Source organism: Drosophila mauritiana, chromosome 2L (genome assembly GCF_004382145.1).
Source record: "Drosophila mauritiana strain mau12 chromosome 2L, ASM438214v1, whole genome shotgun sequence".
NCBI lineage: Eukaryota > Metazoa > Arthropoda > Insecta > Diptera > Drosophilidae > Drosophila > Drosophila mauritiana.
Window position 1 is genome coordinate 17,262,784 of NC_046667.1, and position 21,837 is coordinate 17,284,620.

Sequence of the window (21,837 nt, forward strand, 5' to 3'; positions counted from 1 at the left end):
TCAAAAAATAAATGTGCTTTTTAATATACATGTGTGACTTGTGCAGTTTTGGCATATATTGAGTGTATATTTCACTGGTGCAGTTTGAGTGCTTTATATAAATGATGGGGCTCTATGGGAAGAGATGATATTTGGGAGGGGAAACTAGTTGGACGACCACATAAAATAACTATAGACTAGGAGAAGGCGTTAATGAGATTAGTTATTCAAAAACACTTTCTTGAGGTCAATTCAATAGCTAATAAACATCTATAGCAAACATTCAGAACACACAGAAATTATTGCAAGACATGACACCAATAACCAATAATATATGACAAAAAAAAAGAAAACATCTAGAATCATGGTAAGAAAAATATGCAGTTCTTAAAATTGAACTAAGCAAAATAGAAGGTATTTTGATTTGATTTTTTTAAGATAAACTTTTTTGCACGAAAAATGAACAGACCTGGCTTTGATCGAGACGACTTTGCCGCCAACGGGCATATTTTCCTTGACATAAATGGGCCCATAGACAGTATGATCCCAGACGGGCGGATTATTTGCACGATCGACCACATCGATTTGTACTTCGACAGTACGCGATAATGGCGGATAGCCCTTGTCTTGGGCCATGGCCTCTAACTTGTATGTCTCGCGCTGTATTTTATATACATTTCACGATCAATATTATCAAAAATCGTTTGGGTTTGTTATCAAAATCAAGCAAGGCGATGCAAAAATGACAGTCGCGTCGATATTGGTTGGTAAATACGACATTTGTTCAGGAAAAAGGCAAAAAACAAAATGATATAATATAGTTGGAACATTTTATGTATAGAAGTTCTAAAAAAGATGTAGTTATAATAGTAGACTTTTGGTTAAAACTCAAAAATAAATTGTAAACCAACACCGCAATTAAATAAGTTATAAATTAATCAAAAAACGGGAAAGGAAAACATTTTAAGTTCACGGCCTTAATAAAAAGTATTTCAAATGCAGTGCAAAATATTTTGTAAGTCTCGACCCTAGCCTTCAAAAAAATGTTTAGTTATTTAAATGAATATTTATAGCTTTAAAATGAAATTGTCAACTAAATATTTAATATAAGAAACTAATATTGGGTTTTGTGCATTTAATAAGTACAATTTTCATAGCATACTTTACACAGTTTGCTGCGGTTATTATTCTTTTCGATTTCGACTATTGCTTTTTAACATTTTTGAACACTTTGTGTAGTTACCTTGCTCCACTAGCTTACGACTAAACTGCAACCTTGTTTTGCTTATGATATATGGCGCATGTCTAAGCAGCGTATTTTTCAAATGAAAACCAACACCAAAAATTTCATTACGATTCTCACAATTCCAGGCATTAATTCATGTAGGGGTTTTGAGTCTTTTTAAGGAAATTACAGATCCAATGGGTGATGTGTTTTGTTTAGTATAGAGAAAGAAATAAGACTCCGCAAAATCCAAAAAGATTCTGATGAGCAACCATATTTAAAAAACAGATTGCTCGATTCAAAATCAAATACACACCAGCAACAAAAGATTGAAGGATTTTGAATTTTTCCACTTCCATTTTCGATTCGGTTTCACAGATTGGTCAGGACTTTTGGTTGCTGTATTCGGTGAGAGCTTTACGATATGCCAAAAAAAAGGATTTGCATTCCAAAGCTCACGTAACAGTAAATAGACCGTATGTTCAAAATACTTGAAAGCTTAATGCTAAGTTTAGGTTAGCCGATTGTTATTCCGCTGGTTCAAAAAAATGTTATCTAGACTATGTTAAAGGAGACCGACAGCTGTTAGACTCGCAAGTTAGGTGGTTAAGTTTTAGTTTTAATGTTAGGTTGTGAGTTCTCATTGGCTATACAAACCTTGCCTTAACCGATGTTACAACCGTACCCACAGTGACATTCTCGCGTATGTGAATCGGCCCGTAAATGCTCTTATCCCAAATGGGTGGCTTATTATTCCGATCGACGACATCTAACTCAACATCGACATCGGCTGCCGAGGCGGGAGTGCCCTTATCGGAGGCACTAACCCTCAATCGATAACGGTCACGCTGTTGAATGATTTGATTGAGTGGGTGAATTTTGATTGAAGCAGTACAGAACAGTTAGGGCGAAAATGTTAGCGTCAACAGCACAACGGGAGTTAACATTGCAAGGAGTAGTCGAGAACCGAACCCAGAGTGTTAGCATTGGTTACGTTTTGGTTTGTGTACTCAGTTTACGTTACGATTACGTATTTGATGGCATCGTTGTTAAAATCGAAGGTGTTACAGAAATCTCTTCGGTTTGAAGGTTCCGGTTTAGCCAATAAAACCCTTTTATATCATTATATTGGTGCTTGTATTTATAGGGTTCAAAATCATTACTGCTATTTTTCGAATAATAAATTCAAATTCTTTTTACTGTATAACTTTAAAGAGCATTGAATGACTTCAAATCTGAAGGATTTCTTTGGCACCTTCAAATATTTAAAATAAGTCCAATAATTATATAAGTATAAGAAAAACATAACAAAATATTTTAAAAAATATATATTCGAGTTTTGTAACATTTGGGATGGGAAAGGATACGTTTATAGGTAATAATATCGTTTCAACGGGTTCGGTGGATCGGTTCAGATAAATGGGTGGATTCTTTTGACGAGACTATTTTTTGATTTATTCTGAGTTACCCTACGATGAAATGATTCCTAAAATTCAGAATTATTTACACTTAATACAATGCAACCTGTTCCTCAAGTTAGTTTGGATTTTTTATGTTAGCTTACAGTTTTGGTTTTTTAACTGCTTTAAGGGGTTAGCACAGTAACAGTAATTTCATTTACTTACTGGATAACAACCCTAAATTGTTGATATATTTTTTCAGTACCATTATATTGGATATGTAAAGATAAATTAAAATATAAACTATTAAAATGCCTAAATCGTATTCCCTCTCAAATGGTTAGTTAACAAATAAAAATGTAAATAAAAAATTTAAAGTGCATTTAAAATAAGAATATAAAAGTAAATGTTTCCTATCAGAATCCTTTACAAATTAGGCCACATTTCGCATGGGCATGCAAAACTAAATGTTCTTCAAAAATCCATTTAAACATTGGTTTCAAAAAATAAAAGCTATAGCATAAATACTTCAGCTTTCAGCAAGAGACGTTCAAAAAATTGCATAGTCTCGACAAAAAGTTTTTTTTATTTTGCTTTGGGATTTGTTGGGAAGATATTTGGGTATAAAATAAAAAGAGGCAATACAAAATTATGCTGTTTTGAAAGTTCAACTAAATTCAAAATATTTAATGGATAGAACCATTAAAATAGGTTCCAACGATGCTCAAAAATATTCGTGATCGTTTTGGGGTATGCGCTTTTATTATATACATTTCTCTTAAACCTATAAACCTGTCACCAAAAATAGCTGAACTGTTATAAGCATTTTTATACCAACTTCTCTTTCTTAGGTTTTTTTCTTGTTTTGTGTTAGTTTTGATTTGTTTCAAAAAATGTTAAAAATCAATTCGCTCTTTGGCATTATCTGCACTCGGTAAGCTTATGTTTTTCGCCAATTACGCACTATAAACTAAACAAAACAATTTGAATAAACTAAAAATATTTTTGTATTTTATTTTTATAAACGCAGATCTCAATCGATGTGGCAAAAAACTTGCATCGTTGCATATCAGGCTCTATTGCACCTATGACTTTTTGCGGTCTTGTAAGTTATTGAAATACAAATTAAAAGAAAGGTGCAGTTTGAAAATAAATCAAAAGCAAAAAGATAAGATATATAGGTACAAGCCGCTTGAGCTGACTGAACTTGGTAGATGCTAAGCATCTGTCATTGAATTAGTTAGTAAAACAAAAAGTTTCATTTTTGAAAATAAGAACTTTAAATTTAAATAATAAGACTTGGTTAGTAGGGATATGGCAAACTCATAATTGGGGTAATCGACTTATAAGTTCATAGGCTAAATGAAAAGCAAACACTTACGTCAAGCGGCTTCTTGAGTACAATCCAACCGGACTCAGCCTGAATCTCAAAGTATTCCAGATCGTTGGGATTGAAGGGGGCAGTCAGGCTGTATACTATAGCTCCATTGTTATCGGCATCTTCATCGGAGGCAGAGACACGGAGGATGTTCGTGCCAATGCTGGCATCCTGCTTTACATTCTCCACGTATTTCTAAAAAATTAGTGTATATGTAATACATTTTTAGACTGATCGTTTTTTATGACTCACCTGTCGATCGAACAGTGGGGGATTATCGTTGACATCTGTGATTTCCACGGTGAAGGAGCAGACACCCTCCAGACTGGGATCACCCTGATCTGTGGCCTTAACTGTGACGGATACGAACTTGCCATCATCTCCCTCGCGATCGAATACCTTGTTGGTGGACACCTCTCCGGTCTCCTCGTCCACCGTGAACTTTGTGCCTTTCTGATTTGGCTGCTGAACAATTGAGTATTTCACCTGTCGAAAAACATGCAAAATGGTTTAGTGATTGACACAAATTACTATTAGAGCTGCCGAGGCACTCGACCTCCACACACGACATGCACTAAGCAGTGCATTGAACTTGGCAGGCACGAAAAGAAAATTATGGCCAAATCTCGTCATGAAATCACCCTATCGCTTCCACACACATGCAGGTAATTCAATTAGGTGTGGGTAATCATGTTTGCGTTGGCCTCAAAACACAAATAACGTATAATTAATCAGGTTTGGTGACCGAAAGGGGAATGTAATTAGGGAAAGGAAAATCAAAAGAGGTATTAAAGTGGGGATTGCTATTACAAGTATATAGTATATGCATCTAAATTAGTTAATCCGAAAATGAATGGAAGTTTTCCAGAGCTTAATCGATATTAAAAGCTGTTAATATCACCTGAGGGGTTTTGTTGTATGAAATATTTTGAAACGTTATCTAGTGAAATATTTCAATGCATTCTTGTGTTGTCTTATTCTTGATGTCGTCATACAACAAAATATTTTATTTTCTAGAAAACAATGCGGGCATTATATTATTTACCTGTCCATTCACACCCTTATCCTCGTCGGTGGCCACAACCTTAATGACAGGACTTCCATTAGGAGCTCCTTCCTCGACTTTCGGATAATAGGTACTGCAGTCCTTAAACACTGGCTTATTATCGTTGACGTCAGTGATGAATACCACGACCACGGCAGTTGAGGTGTGGATAGTTTGGTCACCATTCACACAACAAGATCCATCGTCCATGGCGGTGACGTTCAGCTCGTACTTGTCCTTGTCCAGGGATATGGCCTTATTGTGCAGTCGGATCACACCGGTTATGTCCTCGATGACAAACTGACCCGATGAAGTGCCGCCGCCCACGAATCCAAAACGCACGTTATCACCATCCTTGTCGGAGGCCACAACAGTGGTAACCAAAGTGTTGGGCCCTGCATTCTCATCCACATTGGGGGTATACACTTGCTGGGAGAACTTTGGCTCCTCATCGTTCTTGTTTTTGGTGTAAACTCGAACTGTAGCCACTCCCGATTTGGGCGGTTCACCCTTGTCCTTGGCAGTCACTATGAACTCATAATAGGCATTGTTGTTGTCCGCATCCAGTTGCTTGTTGTTCACGATGATTCCGTTGGAGTCCACGGCGAAATGATCGTCGGATACTAGATATTCGATTTCCGCATTGGATCCGGAATCGGAGTCCATGGCTTTAACGCGAAGTATGCTTGTTCCCAGCGGAATGTCCTCATCCACATTGTGGGCCTGGTAGTCAGGAAGCTCGAACTTGGGCGCATTATCGTTCACATCCGTAACGCGAATAGTGAGCTGAAAAATAATGTAAGTTAGTTTTTGATTTCTATATTTAAAGCTTTTGCTACTATAAAGATTTTTGTATGCTTTTTCATACCTCCGGCTTATGACATTAAATTTCATTTAAATAACTATGTTTATAATTTATATTAAGGCAAACTTTAAGCTCCGTTCACGGAGATAGGTATGAAAAAGCTTTTCTTTTCCATCTTTTCTGCGACTTAACCCCTCTAAAGGGATATGCCATTTACTCACATCGACGGAGGTGGAAAATCCTCCCGAATCCTCGGTGGCTGTCACAATCAGCGAGTACACGTGCGGCTGTCGCAGATCCTCAAAGTCCAACTCCTTGGCCAACTTGACAATGCCCGACGTGGGTCCGATGTTGAAGGTGCCGGCTCCTTGGCCCTGGGCCTTCAAAGTATAGCGAATTTCGCGGTCTGCGAACGACTTGGCCTTAATCGAAATGATGCTGAAAGGATACGGATACGAAAAAGTTAGCAATGGGAAATTTAAAATTTGCTTGCATATTTTATGTCCATCTACAGACCACTTCAAGCCCTGAATGTGTGTGTGTGTGTGTGCTTGTCACTCGCACCACTGCCTTTTGACAGTTGTTTTCCCAGCGGAATTTCAATGAGCACAAGCCCACATACACGGATCAGGTCCTACACACACACTCACAAATGGCCGCCGTCTAGTTCACATTGTTATGCATAACTTTTATTGGCAGCACCAGGAAATTTGCATGCACTTGCCAAAAAATGACAACGAAACAGCTTGCTCTCTTTTGGTTCCTTTACATTACATGTATTGTTTTTATTTTTTGTGTTATTATTTAAAACATTCCAGTCCAAATGGTTAAAATGTAAATGTTTTTAGAGCACAATTTAGCATTGTTTTATCGTTATTTTTCATAGTGTTCCTATTAGCATTTTATGGGTACAACAGTATTCTTTCCCACTTTGTTTAGACTTACTCTGAGTCCTTTTTCTGGTTTTCCGGGATCTCGGCTTCATAGCTGGGCATATAGAACTGGGGAGCTCGCTTGCCGCCGACGATTGAAAGTCGCTCTTCGGGAGTACTCTGGAACCTGCGATCATCGACCTTTCCATTCTGATCCTCGGCCTTTACGTACAGCACATACTCCATGTCCAGTTGGAAGAGATCCGTTCCCCTTGTCCGCACAACTCCAGAACGCTCGTCCACCTCGAAACGTCCGCCGGTCCGATCGCGAACGATGAAGTAGTGGATATTGTGATCCGTATCGGGATCTCGGGCCTGGAGGGTGAACACTGGAGTGTTGGGTGGTGCATTCAGCTGAACCACCGCCTGCATGGGCAGTGGACGGTTGATGAAGTAGGGGGGCTCGTCGTTCACATCCTTCACCAGGATTATCACACGCTGGTTGTCCGTGTACTTGATGCCAGCTGAAACAAACACACACATAGAAAATTTGTGAAAGGGAAGCATGAGAAATTTTTGTGTTCTCTGTTGGTTTGTTTGGGTTTTGGCTTTTTCGGGCGGTTGCCGAAACTTTTGCCTTTTGTTATTACAACTAATGGATAGTAAGTAAGGGGGAAGCCCCCTTTTGCAATTTAAGACTCTCGGGTTTCGGTTGAGCCATTGAAATGCAATCAGCCGGAAAAGCAGTCTCAAGGCAAGGCCAAAGCCTGGCACACACGGGTTTCGCTTTAAGGCCACACTAAAGTGTTGAAATGATTATTATATTTAAATTTAGGAAACATGTTAGACACTACAACTACTACTTAACTGACAAACTTAGTCCATTGGTTGAGTAATTTATTATCCAACATTTACATATAACAAGTTATATTTCTCTTGGCAAGCTTTCCCATCTAACAAGTTACCTATTTGAATTCCTTCGACTAACGAAATGCCTCAACTTTTAATTTCCACTAAACATGCACACAACAAAATGCTTAAAGCTGAAAGAAATCAATAAAAAGGCCAAGAAGGCCGGTGGCAGAGAAGTAATGCAGGGACGCAATTTTTTTCATTGTACTACCTTTGCAAAAAATGTCTGCACCGGAAAATTCCAATCATGTTGTTGGGCTCCTCCCTGTTTTTTCTTTTTCTTTTTTTTTTTTGGTTAGGACAAACAAGGAGCGGTAAACGAGGGGAACCCCAAGCAGACGGACGCTTATTAGAGGCGTGTGTATTTTTTTTCGCAATTGGGGGGAAAGTGTGGGTGGTGGAAGGTCGGCTGAAGTAGCGGGCAAATAAAGCAGAGGATTTACCTGCCCCCTCAAACAACACAGGCAAATTCAAGCGATACATAAAAAGTGGCAGCGAGAAAAAATACAAAGGAATAGAAGCGAAGAAGAAGTGAACCAAAATAAGGGTGAAGCATGTGTAATTTCTCAAGAGCAGCAAAGTGAATTGTAAACAGGTAGCAGAGGCTAACCCTTAACCCGTGTAAGCAAATATTGCAATTGAAACAAAGACGCAAGGCGGCGAAGAGTTGGCCAAAAAAGAAAACGCTGGAAATAAACAGCATTTTCGCTCAACAGATGCACAGAAATTGCATGAAAAACTTTTTACCCATCGCATAGCGAAAATTCAACGGATCCGGGTGGAAAAGTGAGAGGGCACAACTTGGCAAAGTTATTTTCTGATTCTTGCCAACTTTTGTTATTTTCCTGCCAGCTTGGCATTGTAACGCTTTTCTATGGCTTATTGTGCTAGTGCCAAGCAGGTAAAAAATCACAAAAAAATAATGCCATTTTCCACACACATACATAACTTGAAATTTAAATAATACGAAGCGAGTTTTATTGTTATGACTGTGTGTGAGCGGTACTAATGTGCATTGGGTTCCTTCATGAGGCACGAGCAGCAGCCAACATGGCGGATTTCCGTGGCGACAATGCACACGATGGCTTGGAAAATGGTCGGTGGAAAGCGGGGAAAATGCCTTTTGTACTTTGGCAATAGAATGTGAATGTGCGGCTGGATTAAAATGCGAAGCAAGAGCAAGATGGATTTTCATTATGTTCGGCGCTGCAATGAGCACGAACAAATGTGATTTGTGATTAAGTTTTCACGGGGGAAGTTAAGAAAATCGTCACTATTTGAAGCACTTTCAAAAACTGTTGTCGTTGCGTACATTCATTAAGAGTGAAGGTTTTTTAAATAATCATTCATTATTCCACCCTTACTAAGGATGTAACTTAGTATATGCATACATATTTAAGTTTAAAAGTTTCATAATCACATATGTGAATATTGTAATATATTAATATTAATATATCATATCATATAATAATCTACCCTTTAGTGTAGCGTACTAGCATGCTTTATGCTCAGGGCATTTTTAGTGAAGTATCCTACAATTTACACCCGGAACATGTAGTAATAACGAGCCATCATCTTTGCCACTTAGCCTGCGCACATTCGTTTCAATTTAATGAAACTCCTTGGCACTCCCCTAAAACACTTTCATCGCTTCCTCAATGCGAGTACCTATATGTGTGCAGCCTTCTCTTATCAAAAATGCCATAAGTATACCCGCACACATGCACATTAAGTGACTGTCACACGCGCTGCGAACTGGGGATAGATCCTTGAGGAGTCAAAACCATGCAGCTACTATAATACTCGTAATCACTGCCAAGGGATGGCGTTTCCCCCACCCCAACGTACTCCCTTCGCAGTCATAGCCATAGCCATTGTCATCATAAGCTTGCCAGGGGGATGCAGTGCCAGGATCCCAAGCAGATGCGATTAAAGGGGGTTGGGATGCATACAGACAGGGGCGTAGCTAAGGGGGGCAGTCAGGGGTTAGCACTAAATGAAACACCCAAAAGCAGACGGCAAAGATTTTGTACCGCCTTTGTCTCCATTCCCGTTTGCATTGCACTTCAGACGCGCTTCGGTAGTACAACGTAAAAAACGGGCGAAAATGGTGGAGAACATATTCTGAATAACAGGATAACTAGCCTTTGATAGGCGAATTTCTATTACCCTTACATACAATTAAGTAGCTAGTACTGATACAAATTTGCTACCTTCTAGTTTTATTTCTGTCTTTATTTTGTCTTAGCTAATGGATTCCATTATGTAACAGAGCGATTTACTTAGATTAAAGAATGAATGAATAATTTTCAATGTATTGCTTATACTCTATGAAGGGTGAATAAAAAGATGGGAAAAGTGCCACGAGGTTAAAGTTTCTAACAACTGAAAACTGCTGCGGTGGCAACTATACTCCTCTCTTTCTGCCTTAGTCACTCCATCTCTTTCCCTTTTCAAGGAGTGCAGCAACAAAACAAAAGTCCAGAAGAAAAGTGCGAGACTGTCGTCGTGGATAGAACAAACAAAGCTGCTTATTGTTTCAATGGATTAAGTGGAAGGCGGCCAAAGTGAGAGAAGCTGCACTGAGCGAAAAATGGGGAGCTCGGGGAGCCCAAGCCACGGGGAAAGGGGCACAAAAGGCAGCTGCTCATCACAGCTCAGACGATTTTCAGGGGATGTGACTCAGCCTCGGTGGTGCCATCTTCAAGTGGGTGCCAGCTTGAATCTTCCAAGTTCCATCCACTCCTAACCACCTAGCCACCCCAAGACACCATCACATTTTCCACTGCGGAAGCAAACGAATCTGTGAGATGAGCGAATAAAAATTGAATTTGTTAGGAAAATTGACATGTGAAACTTGTGCTACCTGCTGCATTAACGTCATTTTACTCTATGCAAATATAATTTGAGAGTTTACGTTTCGTGGAATTACTTTTGATACGTCCTTTGGCAAATAATGTGTTGTTATTGCATTCTACACGCTAATGATTCATGATTTGAATTATTATTAAATAAATGCATAATAATTAATTATTATATGAAAACATCGACAGAGAACAACGTATCAACCACTCGCAACATGCTCTCAATTTTTCACCGCAATTTAACGGCAACTTAGCCTTTATGGCATTGGTAAGGGAACCCAGACCCACCTTTATGACACCCCCGCAAAACCCGAAAGCAGAACGATTTACACCCCACCGTGTTCGACATAATCAAGAGGGTCAAAATGCGGTTCAGTTTGGCTCGGTTCGTGGCTCTCGGCTTGATTAAAATGCAGTCAAGTCGAAACTTTATTCTTTGGCCCAAGACTCAGGTACGCGAGTTTCAAATGAATTTCTTCATTTTTCGCTGCGGTTTGAATGGCAAAACTTGGCACGATGGAGTCAAGGGTCGTGGATAAGAACGTGCTGGAAATACAAGCACAATGTTGAGCAGCAGTTTTCCCCCGAAATATTTTTATGGCTGCTGTAATATTTCCCCTTTACCAAGGGCCAAGAGCTTCATGTTTTTTATGACCATCCTTTTGCCATGGGCTTAATGAAGCTGTTAACAATGGATGGGGGCTTTGAGCAAGAATGTAGAAAAAGCCATGGCCAAATATTGAACATACGTATTGATTGAAGCTAATTCGGATTGAAGTTTCTCTTTTCTGCTCGGCCATGATTGCACTGGAGAAAAGTAGCAGAGACGGTGGAGGGAATAATCGAATCTGAGAGTTTGGGCAAGCTCATGGGATTCTGGGACCCACTGCAACTGATGGAAAAGAAGTTGAAGTTGAGGAAATGAATCAAAAGAAAAACTTTTGCCAAATAATGAACTACAACGAAATGTTCTTGTTTTGATTCTTTTTGAAAAATCGTTTGTGATAAATAACCTCTCATCTGGGAGGGGAAACGAAAGGGGAGAGAAGATATTAAGTACATTTCATTGTAGTTACAAAGTCAGAGTTGGATTGAATAGTTAAGTTTGAAATTGTATTCCTTTAGAAGAAAACAAAGTAAATAACTAACAAGATGTTATTTAAAAACCTGATTTTTCCCCACTTGCAGTCATTACAAATTTGTCTCTGCGAATTGCAAGCTAAGAAGCGCAACTTCTGCCATGTGTATCCATGAGATGCAGTCTCCGCGGGGAGTCCTCAATTTGAGATGACGCTATTGAGTTACTTAACAGCCACGCGAATGAGTTAACACCTGGACAGGTGGAACGAAGAGTGTGCCATTGCAACGGAAACTTGCGAGGAATCTGAGGTGTGACAACGAGTTTGCCTGTCGTTGGCGTTGGTTGGAGGATGAAAACTCGGGGGGAAAACTGCCTGCTTTCGAATGCAAAGATATGCAAGACTGCAGAAAATAAGAAAAATAAAAGAGGACGGAAAAGAAGTCCCGCCTGTGGCTCTTTATCTGCCGTGCCTCGTTGCAGGCAACAAATTGGCAGTTGCAGATAAAGATAATGTTATGACTTCTGTTGCCGCCGAACATAAAAACCAGCACTTTATCAGGTGTCATATTTCCCGCGCTGCTTCTGATAAATAAACTTGGCAATTTAAATGCACAGTCCAATGTTGACACATTAAACGGGGCGAAACACCATTTGACAAGCTTAGGCGAAGACACATGGCCCCTCTTCGCTTTTCGCCACCCATCGCAGACACTTTTATTGCCAATTTCAGCGAAGAAGAAGGATGGGCAAAAAAATATTACCAACATTAATAAATTAATTTGCACGCACTGGCAAAGACGGCGAGCGATGAGCTCCACGACTCAATTAAAATGCTCGTAATCAACTTAGACCTTTGGCGCATATATGTATCACCATATACGCCTTAAGGGACATGAATGTCTAAGCATATGACGCTTTTATAGGGAAAGACATTCTTTGGATATACAACTTAGCTTATATAAGTCACCAAATGAGTTATATTCGTTGGCAGAATTCAGTTAAAATTTCAATTATCTTTTCTCGCTGGCAAATCCTCTCGGAAATCTTCATCGATTAGGCCGGCTTAAAGCTAATCAAACTAGATAGCGATTCAGCCGCACTTCTCCTTTGTTCCACCTGACTATTCGACATTCTTTTCACCCAGAAACTCTTTTGCATACACAAACACACTCTGAAGCCCGAGCAAATGAAGCGAAATTGCGCACATGGCGGACATTAAGCGAAAATTAATGAAATTTTCCGATGGCGCCTCGCCCCCAGTGTAGACGCAGTTTAGCCGAGCTTTATCACCGGGTTCTAGGTGTTCCGGGTGTTCCTGTTCTCCCGTTCTCCTGAACGAGCTTCATCCAATCCGTTGTTATCCGGGGGCTGTCGTGAGCTTGATTGAGTTTGATGGCGATTGTGCTGCGCCAACTGCGCTGCCTTGATTGCAATTTCAGCCATGATGTTACCCACCCCGATAGCCAAAGGCGTCAAGTCACGCCCCCCTGCATACCAATCGGGTGGAGATTGGGGTGGTGGCGAGCGTGGAGCGGGTCTGACAGCGGTTGGAGGTTGCAGATTTTTCCCCATCTCAGGTGGCAGTCAGTCATTTAAGGCCTCTGGCAGTGGCACGAGACATTAGTTTTTCCCACCTCCACTGCTCCTTTTGCATGCTCTTAGCTAAGCACAGGACTTTGGCTTTTGATTGATGAGCAAGCCGAGCAGAAGTTGACTTTAAGTTACCAACATAAATTTCACTTTGGTTTGAGGCAGTCGGCTGCCAACTGAGTGACATAGAAATGCACTGAACTGTGGGCATCGCAAATAAAATAATGTGGGGTGCACAGATAGAAATTATATAGGGCATCGAAATCATTGATGTCTTAACTTAACATTGAAATATGTTTTGTAAACTAAAATCCACTGAAGTCTTAAATACACTTGTAGGGGTGTCTAAATGCATTCAGTAAAAAATATGGTTAAACTTTTGAATAAACGCTTTGGACATTGTTATTAATAGTATTTTATAGAATACTTTCGTTGTATTCTAGTAATTCCCGATACAAATACTCGACTGTTCTCCGAGTGTACGAAATATGAAAAATATTCTTCCTCAATTTTCATTGATTTGATTCATGCCAGTCCCCAGAGGTGCATAAATCAAAAACTCCACGCCACTTCATTAGGATTTTCCCCACGTTTCCATAACCCCTGCAGGGAATGTTCAACCCGGGAAAAATTATAGTTTGGGTCATAACCATTACCGCATTTAATATGCATTTTTACGAGCCTTACTTTCCAATAATAATAAGCAGCGGCTAAAGCGGGATGCCATAAGAAATAATGTGGCCCACACACACACTCACAAAAAGAGAAAGCACTCTCAGATAAGGAGCGCGCACAAAAGTATGCTATGAAAACCGTAATCATAATCGTAAAGCTTAGCATGTATATATTCGGGATCCTACTGATTTGTGTTTCGCATGTGCGGCATACCAAAAAACGAGAATAGAAAGGAAATCTATGCCGGTTACGCCCACATGTTCACATAGCCTGAAATCGAGCCACTGGAAATTGCTCAAATTAAATGCAAATACCGAAAAATATTTAAATGTTTCAGCGCATTAAGCTATGTAAATTGTTGTCGTTGCCGCTCTCCGGGGACTGACACGCACTTTCCATTCAATAAAACTGCAACCACACAATGGCACATCAATTTACACAGACTCTCGCACTGAGAGGGCCCCCATAAAAAGGGATGTGGGGCTGGCAAGTGTCCAGATCACACAACAACATCTGGCATGTTGTCATTAAAGGCCAGGCCAAATTACCCCCCAAAAAAAACAGGGGAACTTTCAAGTGGATGGCCTAGAGCACCCTGTGTAACATCAGCAAATGGATTAATAAAATATAATTTTTGATAGTAAGTATTTTTACTATATATGGAGTAATATTTTGTAAAATATTTTTATGAAATATTTTAGTTAAGAATATAATTATTATATGAATTTAAAAAACGGGGACTCTTATCAACACTTATTGCATCCCTTCTGCATTTCGTTTTGTAATGGTCTATTGCCAGCGTACAATGATAGCCAAATTGAATCTCAACAACTCTATTAGTTCGCCAGTGTTTGCCGCACAGGAAACATGTTCTTTTCATTGGATTTTTATCCAAGCCAAACCACACACAGAGTATCAACAATGTCGAGCGTTAAATGAATGGCAGTTGGACCACCTCTACGAGCGCGAGCATTTTGCATTTTAATGAGTAAACACAGTGCCGGGCGAAATGGGGGTTAACTAAGGGGCATGGGTGCACCATGGTAGTGGGGGCAGGATCGCTGGTGTGAATACCGCAACGCTGCATATGCAAAGTGTGATTGGTTCGAAAAAAAAGGAAAAATAAGGAGAACACAAAAAAATTGGTATGGCGACAAGGACTTTCCTACTGTTACCCCACTTTCAATACGAATTTCTGGTGTTTTTCCAAGAATTTTTTTTAACAGCTGCCCAGTTGGGGAGTTTAGAGGACTACGATTTTCCGCGAACAATTTGTATTTGCAATGTGAAAACAAAATGGCCACTGAACACGGCCAATCCGCAGGACTTTCCCCCAATCTGTCCCCTTTTTGGCACACCTGCTGTTTGATTTGTGTTTTTCTCACTCGAAAAATGGTCGCTGGTTTTTCTCTTTTCGTTTTCATCAAATAGCCAATGCGGTTAACAGTGAAAAACTCTGTGCTAAATATGCTTTTCTGTTGTTTTCCCGCTGCTCTTATTTAAGTCACACAATTTCCGCTACCAAAAAGTGAACGGGGAGGAAAATTATTTATTTCGCTTGGGCAAGCAAGTGTTTATTGATTTAGCTCGGTGAAAGTTTGCTCTGCGATTTTTAACTGTATAAACTTTCAGGAGCCTACGTCTGCATAAATACCATAATAAAAAATACTGGATTGTGTTCAATTCATTTAATATGTCCCTTAATTTTATTTTATTTAAAATGTTCATCGCGAATTGTGCAACATGCGATAAAAAAGAGCTTTACTCAACCATAAGAGAAATTAATAATTTTTATTAATGTGATTCTTTGTTTCTTTATGCATCATTATAATGTGACAAATGCGTGTGGCTTTGATGATGACCAAAACATGTGTTTAAAAGCGTGTTAAATATTTATATATATTTTAGTCTGGCATCTGACGTCGATGTCGATGCGTTTGGCTAATTTAGTTAGAGCTTTCACTGGCTATAATCAAATTCAATGACATGTGAAATTTTCACGGATCAGTTCACGCCAAAACCGAACGATATCGCCTACTCAAGTGTGAAGATTTTGTGCGTTAACTTTTCATCAACCAGCGAGCTAGCGATTATTATTGCGGATAACAACTTCATCGCTCTTGGTCCTGCTAATTGGATCGTGACGTGTGTGCTCACAACGCCCACAAAAACACAAATCACAGACTGGCAACTGTGATAAATAACTGCCGCAAGAAACCGTCAAGCCACAGGCCAATTGTACTCGTGTATTTCCAACGACCCCCAACCCATATACCACCCCCATCCATATACGTTACCACGTTTTTCCCATTTTTGCAATGCAAATCGAGTTGCCTGCCACGCACAGAATGAAGTCTCCGAACTGTGGACTCCGGACTACGGCCTCGTGTGCTTACGGGTTCCGTGTACGGATACGGGTTCCCATTGCGCCGTGCTTGGTATATTGTAATAAACGCAATTTGTATCATGAATTATTACTGCGGCGAACTGGCCGCACGGATGTGCGGACTCAACTCAGCAAAACCCAGAGCAGAACCGAAGTTCGGCGGGATTTGGGACACAGAAACACTCTACAGAAAGCCCGAAATAACATAATATTGGCAGTTAAGCATGTAGTAAAACATAACTTAAGGCATGTAAGCCTAGCTGGAAATATCATTTATAATGTAAATGAATTCTGGTTTATAAGGCTATAAGGCTTCAAATGCATCCAGAAACTCATATACCTCTCCGAAAAAATTTAACATTTTCTGCAAACGTAACGAGGGTAAGTACAGCAGTCCGGCAAATGACGTTAGTGCGAGCAAACTCGGTAAAAAAGTATGAAATTGCCGTGCTAACAAATTGGGAACAAAATTCACAGAAAAATACATGAATTAAATAAGATCCAGGGCACAATATCCAGATACAATATGGAAATACATTTCCAGCGCGTACTTTACTTCAGTACTTTCGCCACAAATAGTTTTTTATTAATTTGCGGCACTGGCAGTCAATAATTTTTAATGCATAGAATAAAATTCGCTGCCGCCATTTTATAGAAATAGTTGAGAAGTGATGAAACTAAGCCAATCTGGGAAGATTGAAAGCCAAACTTTAGCCGGCTATCGGCAGAGCTTAAAGTTGATTTTATGAATCCGAGTCAATAATCCCCCAGGCTTGTACAACAATAAAGTCAGAGCTCAGCAAATTTTTTGGCGTTGTCAAACATTTGTGCTCAAGTTTTCCTATAAAGTATCTATATGCCTTCGTACATATATAAATCTTGCTTTATCGGAGGGTTGATTCTTGGCTTCCAGGCTTCGGCTTCCTCGGCTTGTTTACTTTTGTGCTTTTCGCAGCCGTCGTCTCTGTTTACTTCGTACTTATTATTCCATTTGTCGTTTAGTTTTCTAAGGACTTTTCTTCCTGTTTTGACTGCCCAAATGGGGCGCCATTACTTATCCCCTGGACGCCATTATATTTCTGTGTGTGCGTTTCTTATTGCAGTCGCAGTCGCCAAAAGCTAAAAACACAAAACAAACAAAATAAGCCGCGTTCGGAATGCTTCCTCCTTTTTTTTGGACGCAGTGCGCATCCATCTTATCCGAAATTTCCCATTTTCCCATCCGTCTGCCGCCATGGCAACATGGTCGCAATAGACGCCATTTTGTTGCCACATCTCTTGGTGGAAATCTGTATCTGTATTCGTGGCTCCATGTGTACGAGGACTCCACGGTTATGCTCCTTTGCACTGTAGCCTGCCTCTAGGCGTTTTGGCCCTCCGCTTCTGCCTTTCGCTCCCGTCTGCTTCAGTTTGGGATTCTGTTTCTGATTCGGATCCGAGTTCAGTTCCGGTTGCTGTCGCTGGCCATGGCCATTTATTTCGATGTTCCTGTCACTTGTCTACTCCGATTATATGTTAATTCGAAACTTTTTTTGCCTTTCGCGAAAGTTCAGCGTTTATTGAACTCTGGCAAGTGAAAAAATCAAGGCACAGTATTTTAAGCTACTTTAAAATGCCCAAACGAACTCACAGTTAATTGACAGATAAAATAAGAGAAAAAAGCTCGCAAAATATAAATGATTTCCATTAGTGGACAGCACTTTTACAAAACAAACAAAAAGAGCAATGGTCAAGATAAGTTATGCGTTCATTTTCCTTGTTTAAATAACTCATTAATGAACTTTAAATAAAAAATGTTGAGTTAATAGTTTAACCCAATTTCTTAAAAACAAATAACACCTAAACACAAAAAGTGGATATACAATATATGAGAAACAGTAATTTCCACTCAGCACGATTTGTACGTTTAAATTTATGTCAATTAAAATGTACAGCAAAATCAAGGAATTGTATACTTTTTAATCAATCAGCTTTTTTGTTGCTTTAGACCAAAGATAATTGAACACTGTAGTCCAGTTGCACCGTACACGATTTTTTCATATTTATTGTAAGTTTTCCTATGTCATCCAAAATGCAAATAAAGTTGGTAAATACATTCCTAAATAGATTTTTCTTGTTCAGATGCTTGTCAATTTAAAAATGTGGCATAATAAATATAAGCAATCTTTCAAGTTTAGTAGGAACAAATTAAATCAAAAAGGTCAAGCGGTGTGTAACATTTTAAAATTTGATCAACCAAAGTGACCCTTTTATCATTTCCGAAAAATGTCCAAGGAGATCAAAGCCGCAAAAGCGGAAAGAGCAATTCGAATGCATTTCCAATTAGATACAAACGAATCAACTCGTATGGGAAAGTATGAGATTTGTATTTGCATTGTTTTAGCGCAATGTCAAGTGAGTTAAAAGGGAAAGGATTGAACACGCGGTGTTTAAAATGACATTATCGCAAAACCTGTTATATATTCACCCTGCTCAGCTGTCATATTGAAAAGTCCTTGCCAGGCATCCTGCATCCACCATAGAAAATTTATATAGCGTCACTTTTCCAGCATTTTCTCCTAAACTTTCTTTTTCATATCCCCTCGCCGGCACTTGGAATTTAGGCCAAAACACTTTTGAAGCTTGCAAAATGGCGCAGATGTGGGTTGCAAGTTTAAAAATTTCCAAGGGCTGAAGAATCGTGGGAAGTTACACGAAATGTGTAATGGGTAAGGATGATAACATTCAGCAAGTTATGTATTTGCTCATTATTACCATACAATAAAAATGAAAAGATGATTCAATTTAAAATAATTGATAAAAATAACCTTATTGACTGAAAGTTGACATATAAAATCGGTGTACTCCCCTCCATATGAAATAATTGATGTAAAATGTGCATAATTTATATTAAAATTAAATCGGAGCACAGTGAATGCATTAATGATTCACTGTACAGATGACAGCACTCACCGTAAACCCAATTTAAATAATTTCCATTACGGGAATAGTTGCGTTCCTCACTCACTGAAAGCCTAGACTTGCATATAAAACATGAAATTAATGCTTAATTAAGCAAGTTTCCACCTACAATGTGCACTGGGTGAGTGTGTGCTTGTACATCTAAACTCGATTATTTCTCCAAAGAAGAAGTACTAAGAAGTTTTCCTCGCCGTAAACTTAAATTCTGATTTTCATAATTTATACACAAGCCAGCCCGAGGATATGCTACAATTTGCGCAGCATTTATCCAGGGCTGCTCCCTCTTAGGGTTGCCCTGCTCTCCTTTGTTTTATGACAGCCAGATGGAGTTTACGACCCAGAGCTGTGTAAAGTTTTCATATGGGGCACGAGTCCAGGTATGACATCGCAACGGAAGTTTATATCGCAATAAAAGTTGTCAATTGCGAATAGTTGGGAATGGAGTCAAAGGCCGCATCTTAAAGATTGGCTCTTGGAAACTGCACCTGAGATCTCGCGGAGTTCAGCATTGATTGTGTAGTTTACACGGTAACAACCCTATTAAATACACTTCATAACTCTATGGAAGAATATATGTTATAAGAAAAACCCCATATAGCCAATATTACAGAATTTTGGTTACATGTGTTTTAAATTAAAGCTATCTATGTATTTTTTATATTTTCCTTATTTTTTGTGTCATAATTTTTACACTCATTCTTCTTTTCTTGCAGGGTATAAATTTGATGCCTTTTTTCCTTTTACATCATTTTCTTGTGCATGTGATTGTGTCGGAATGTCAAAGCCTTTGTTCCACCCTTTGGCCCGTAAAGTATAGCCCCCTCATCCTTTGGGGAGCTATTCCAATGCAAAAAGGACTGCATGCATTTTTGGACAGAACAATGCGCTTGGAAATTTCTAAAACAAACACACTCGCTATTCCCGTCCCGTTCTATGCCGAAATACCTCCCTTTCTCTCACATATTCTATGTCAAATCGTGCGTATTTATTCACGAAGGGTAGAGTCAAAACTCATATTGGTTTCTTTGGGCTTTTTGGGGTGAGACAAGGAGAATTCTAATTGTAACGAGCGTTTTCCTGTTGGACCTGTCGCCACTCCTGAGCAGAAAATAATACCAACAACCCAACCCTTAGAGCAGTTCTCATTTCTGCAAGTCCTTGTTCTCAATTTCTCTCAGTTTCGGAGGCGCATGCTCGACAACTTGTTCAATTTTCATTTGTTTCAGGTTTTGGCATTTCACGTTCCACAGATGTTGCTCTCGCTATATGTTTTTACATCTCTTTCGCCCCTTCCCCCGTCTCTTTCACACGTTCTGCCACTCTCTTTTCCCCTTTCCCACCCTCTCTTTTACGCCTTTGAATAACCTCATGTGTATTGGCGTAGCATTTTAAATGAATGAAAAATATTGTCGTAAATTTCGTGTTCACTTATGCTGCTCCTCCTCTCTTCTGCTCCTTGGCCTTTTGGCTGGTGCAATGCTTTGTTAAGTGTTTTACATAGAGTTTTCCGCTTTGCCTTCGCTAACCATTAGCCAAGCCCATGTGTGCATCCTAGAATTTTCCGTATACCTCCTCCTTGCCGCCGTACGCTCATAAATTAACTCAAGGATTCTCGGATCTAATGGAGAGGCTAGATATACTCGTAGAGTTCCATGAAATCTCGAATGTCTTGGCTAAACGCTTGAGATACTAAGCATTAGTTCAAGTGGTTTAGGGTGCCTTCAAGCGATAATTTCGTTTAGATTTCATCAAGTGGATTGTTTACCTGATATTTTTTGGGAAGCAGACATAATTCGTGTTTTTATTGTGCTTTACGTTATAATTTTCTATAATTACAGAATTTTTTGTAGCAAATTGAATGCCTTTTAATAGTTAAAAATACACTTTTGATAGATTAATCAGTATTGTAAAGTAGCCTGCACTTTTGTCCGGGCAATCGAAGGACATTTTTCAGAGAAATGGCAAAGCCTGTGATAATGTGTGAAGGCAAACAGCGTAAATGAAAATCACTCCAACAAAGAGCAGATGCGATAGCGAATGAGAGACAGTTGCAGTTGCAAAATTTATGGAAACTGTTAATTGACTGACAGTTGAACAGTCAAAGGGGTTGAGGGGTCACCAATCGCTGTCCGAAGTCCCAACCGCCCACACAATGCGGAAAAACTGCAGGGCAAAAGTTTTCCTTTTTTGTAACCATTTCCCGATGTAAATGAAACAAGTGTGTGGGTGTGGGGTTCACTGAATATATTTCAACGTTTCATGAACTCGTACACTGGTTGGAAAACCAACTTGGACATTCGGAGGGAAAGCTGTCAGTTGTCTGAACTTTTCATTCGACTCCTGTCAAAAGTTGGGCGCAGAAATGGGGAGGGAAAGTGCGGTTTTCGGGTTTTCCTGGATTGAGGACCACCAGTAATCCTAACTTGCTTTACAGCTGCTCAGTTGATGCCTGAATGGATTCTGGCTAGCTGTGGGTTCAATATTTGCTTATTGAGCCTCGCTTCAAATGACATTCAGTGCAGTACGAAGTGTTCGACAAAGCGAAACCTAACTTTCAAAGTTTAAGATTCAAATTATATATTCGGTCAGAAATATAATCAAACATATATTTCAATTAATTTAGATCTCAGCGAGTCTTTTAATTTTAAAATGTATGTAAATGCG

General features: G+C 39.4%; 1 protein-coding gene across 10 annotated transcripts in view; it reads right to left on the reverse strand.

Moving 5' to 3' along the window:
- LOC117150771 (neural-cadherin) overlaps positions 1–21,837 on the reverse strand; it is a 122,562-nt gene that overhangs the window by 60,151 nt on the left and 40,574 nt on the right. For 6 of the 10 annotated variants that reach the window (XM_033317810.1, XM_033317813.1, XM_033317807.1 and 3 more), the window contains 6 exons: positions 6,778–7,228; positions 6,054–6,270; positions 5,028–5,813; positions 4,235–4,468; positions 3,986–4,177; positions 449–639 (listed from right to left, as the gene is read on the reverse strand). In XM_033317810.1, coding sequence (XP_033173701.1) covers positions 449–639; positions 3,986–4,177; positions 4,235–4,468; positions 5,028–5,813; positions 6,054–6,270; positions 6,778–7,228 — 2,071 coding nt within the window. Of the gene's footprint in view, positions 1–448; positions 640–1,861; positions 2,053–3,985; positions 4,178–4,234; positions 4,469–5,027; positions 5,814–6,053; positions 6,271–6,777; positions 7,229–21,837 lie in introns of all 10 variants that reach the window. The other 4 variants (XM_033317815.1, XM_033317809.1, XM_033317817.1 and 1 more) reach the window with 1 other exon arrangement.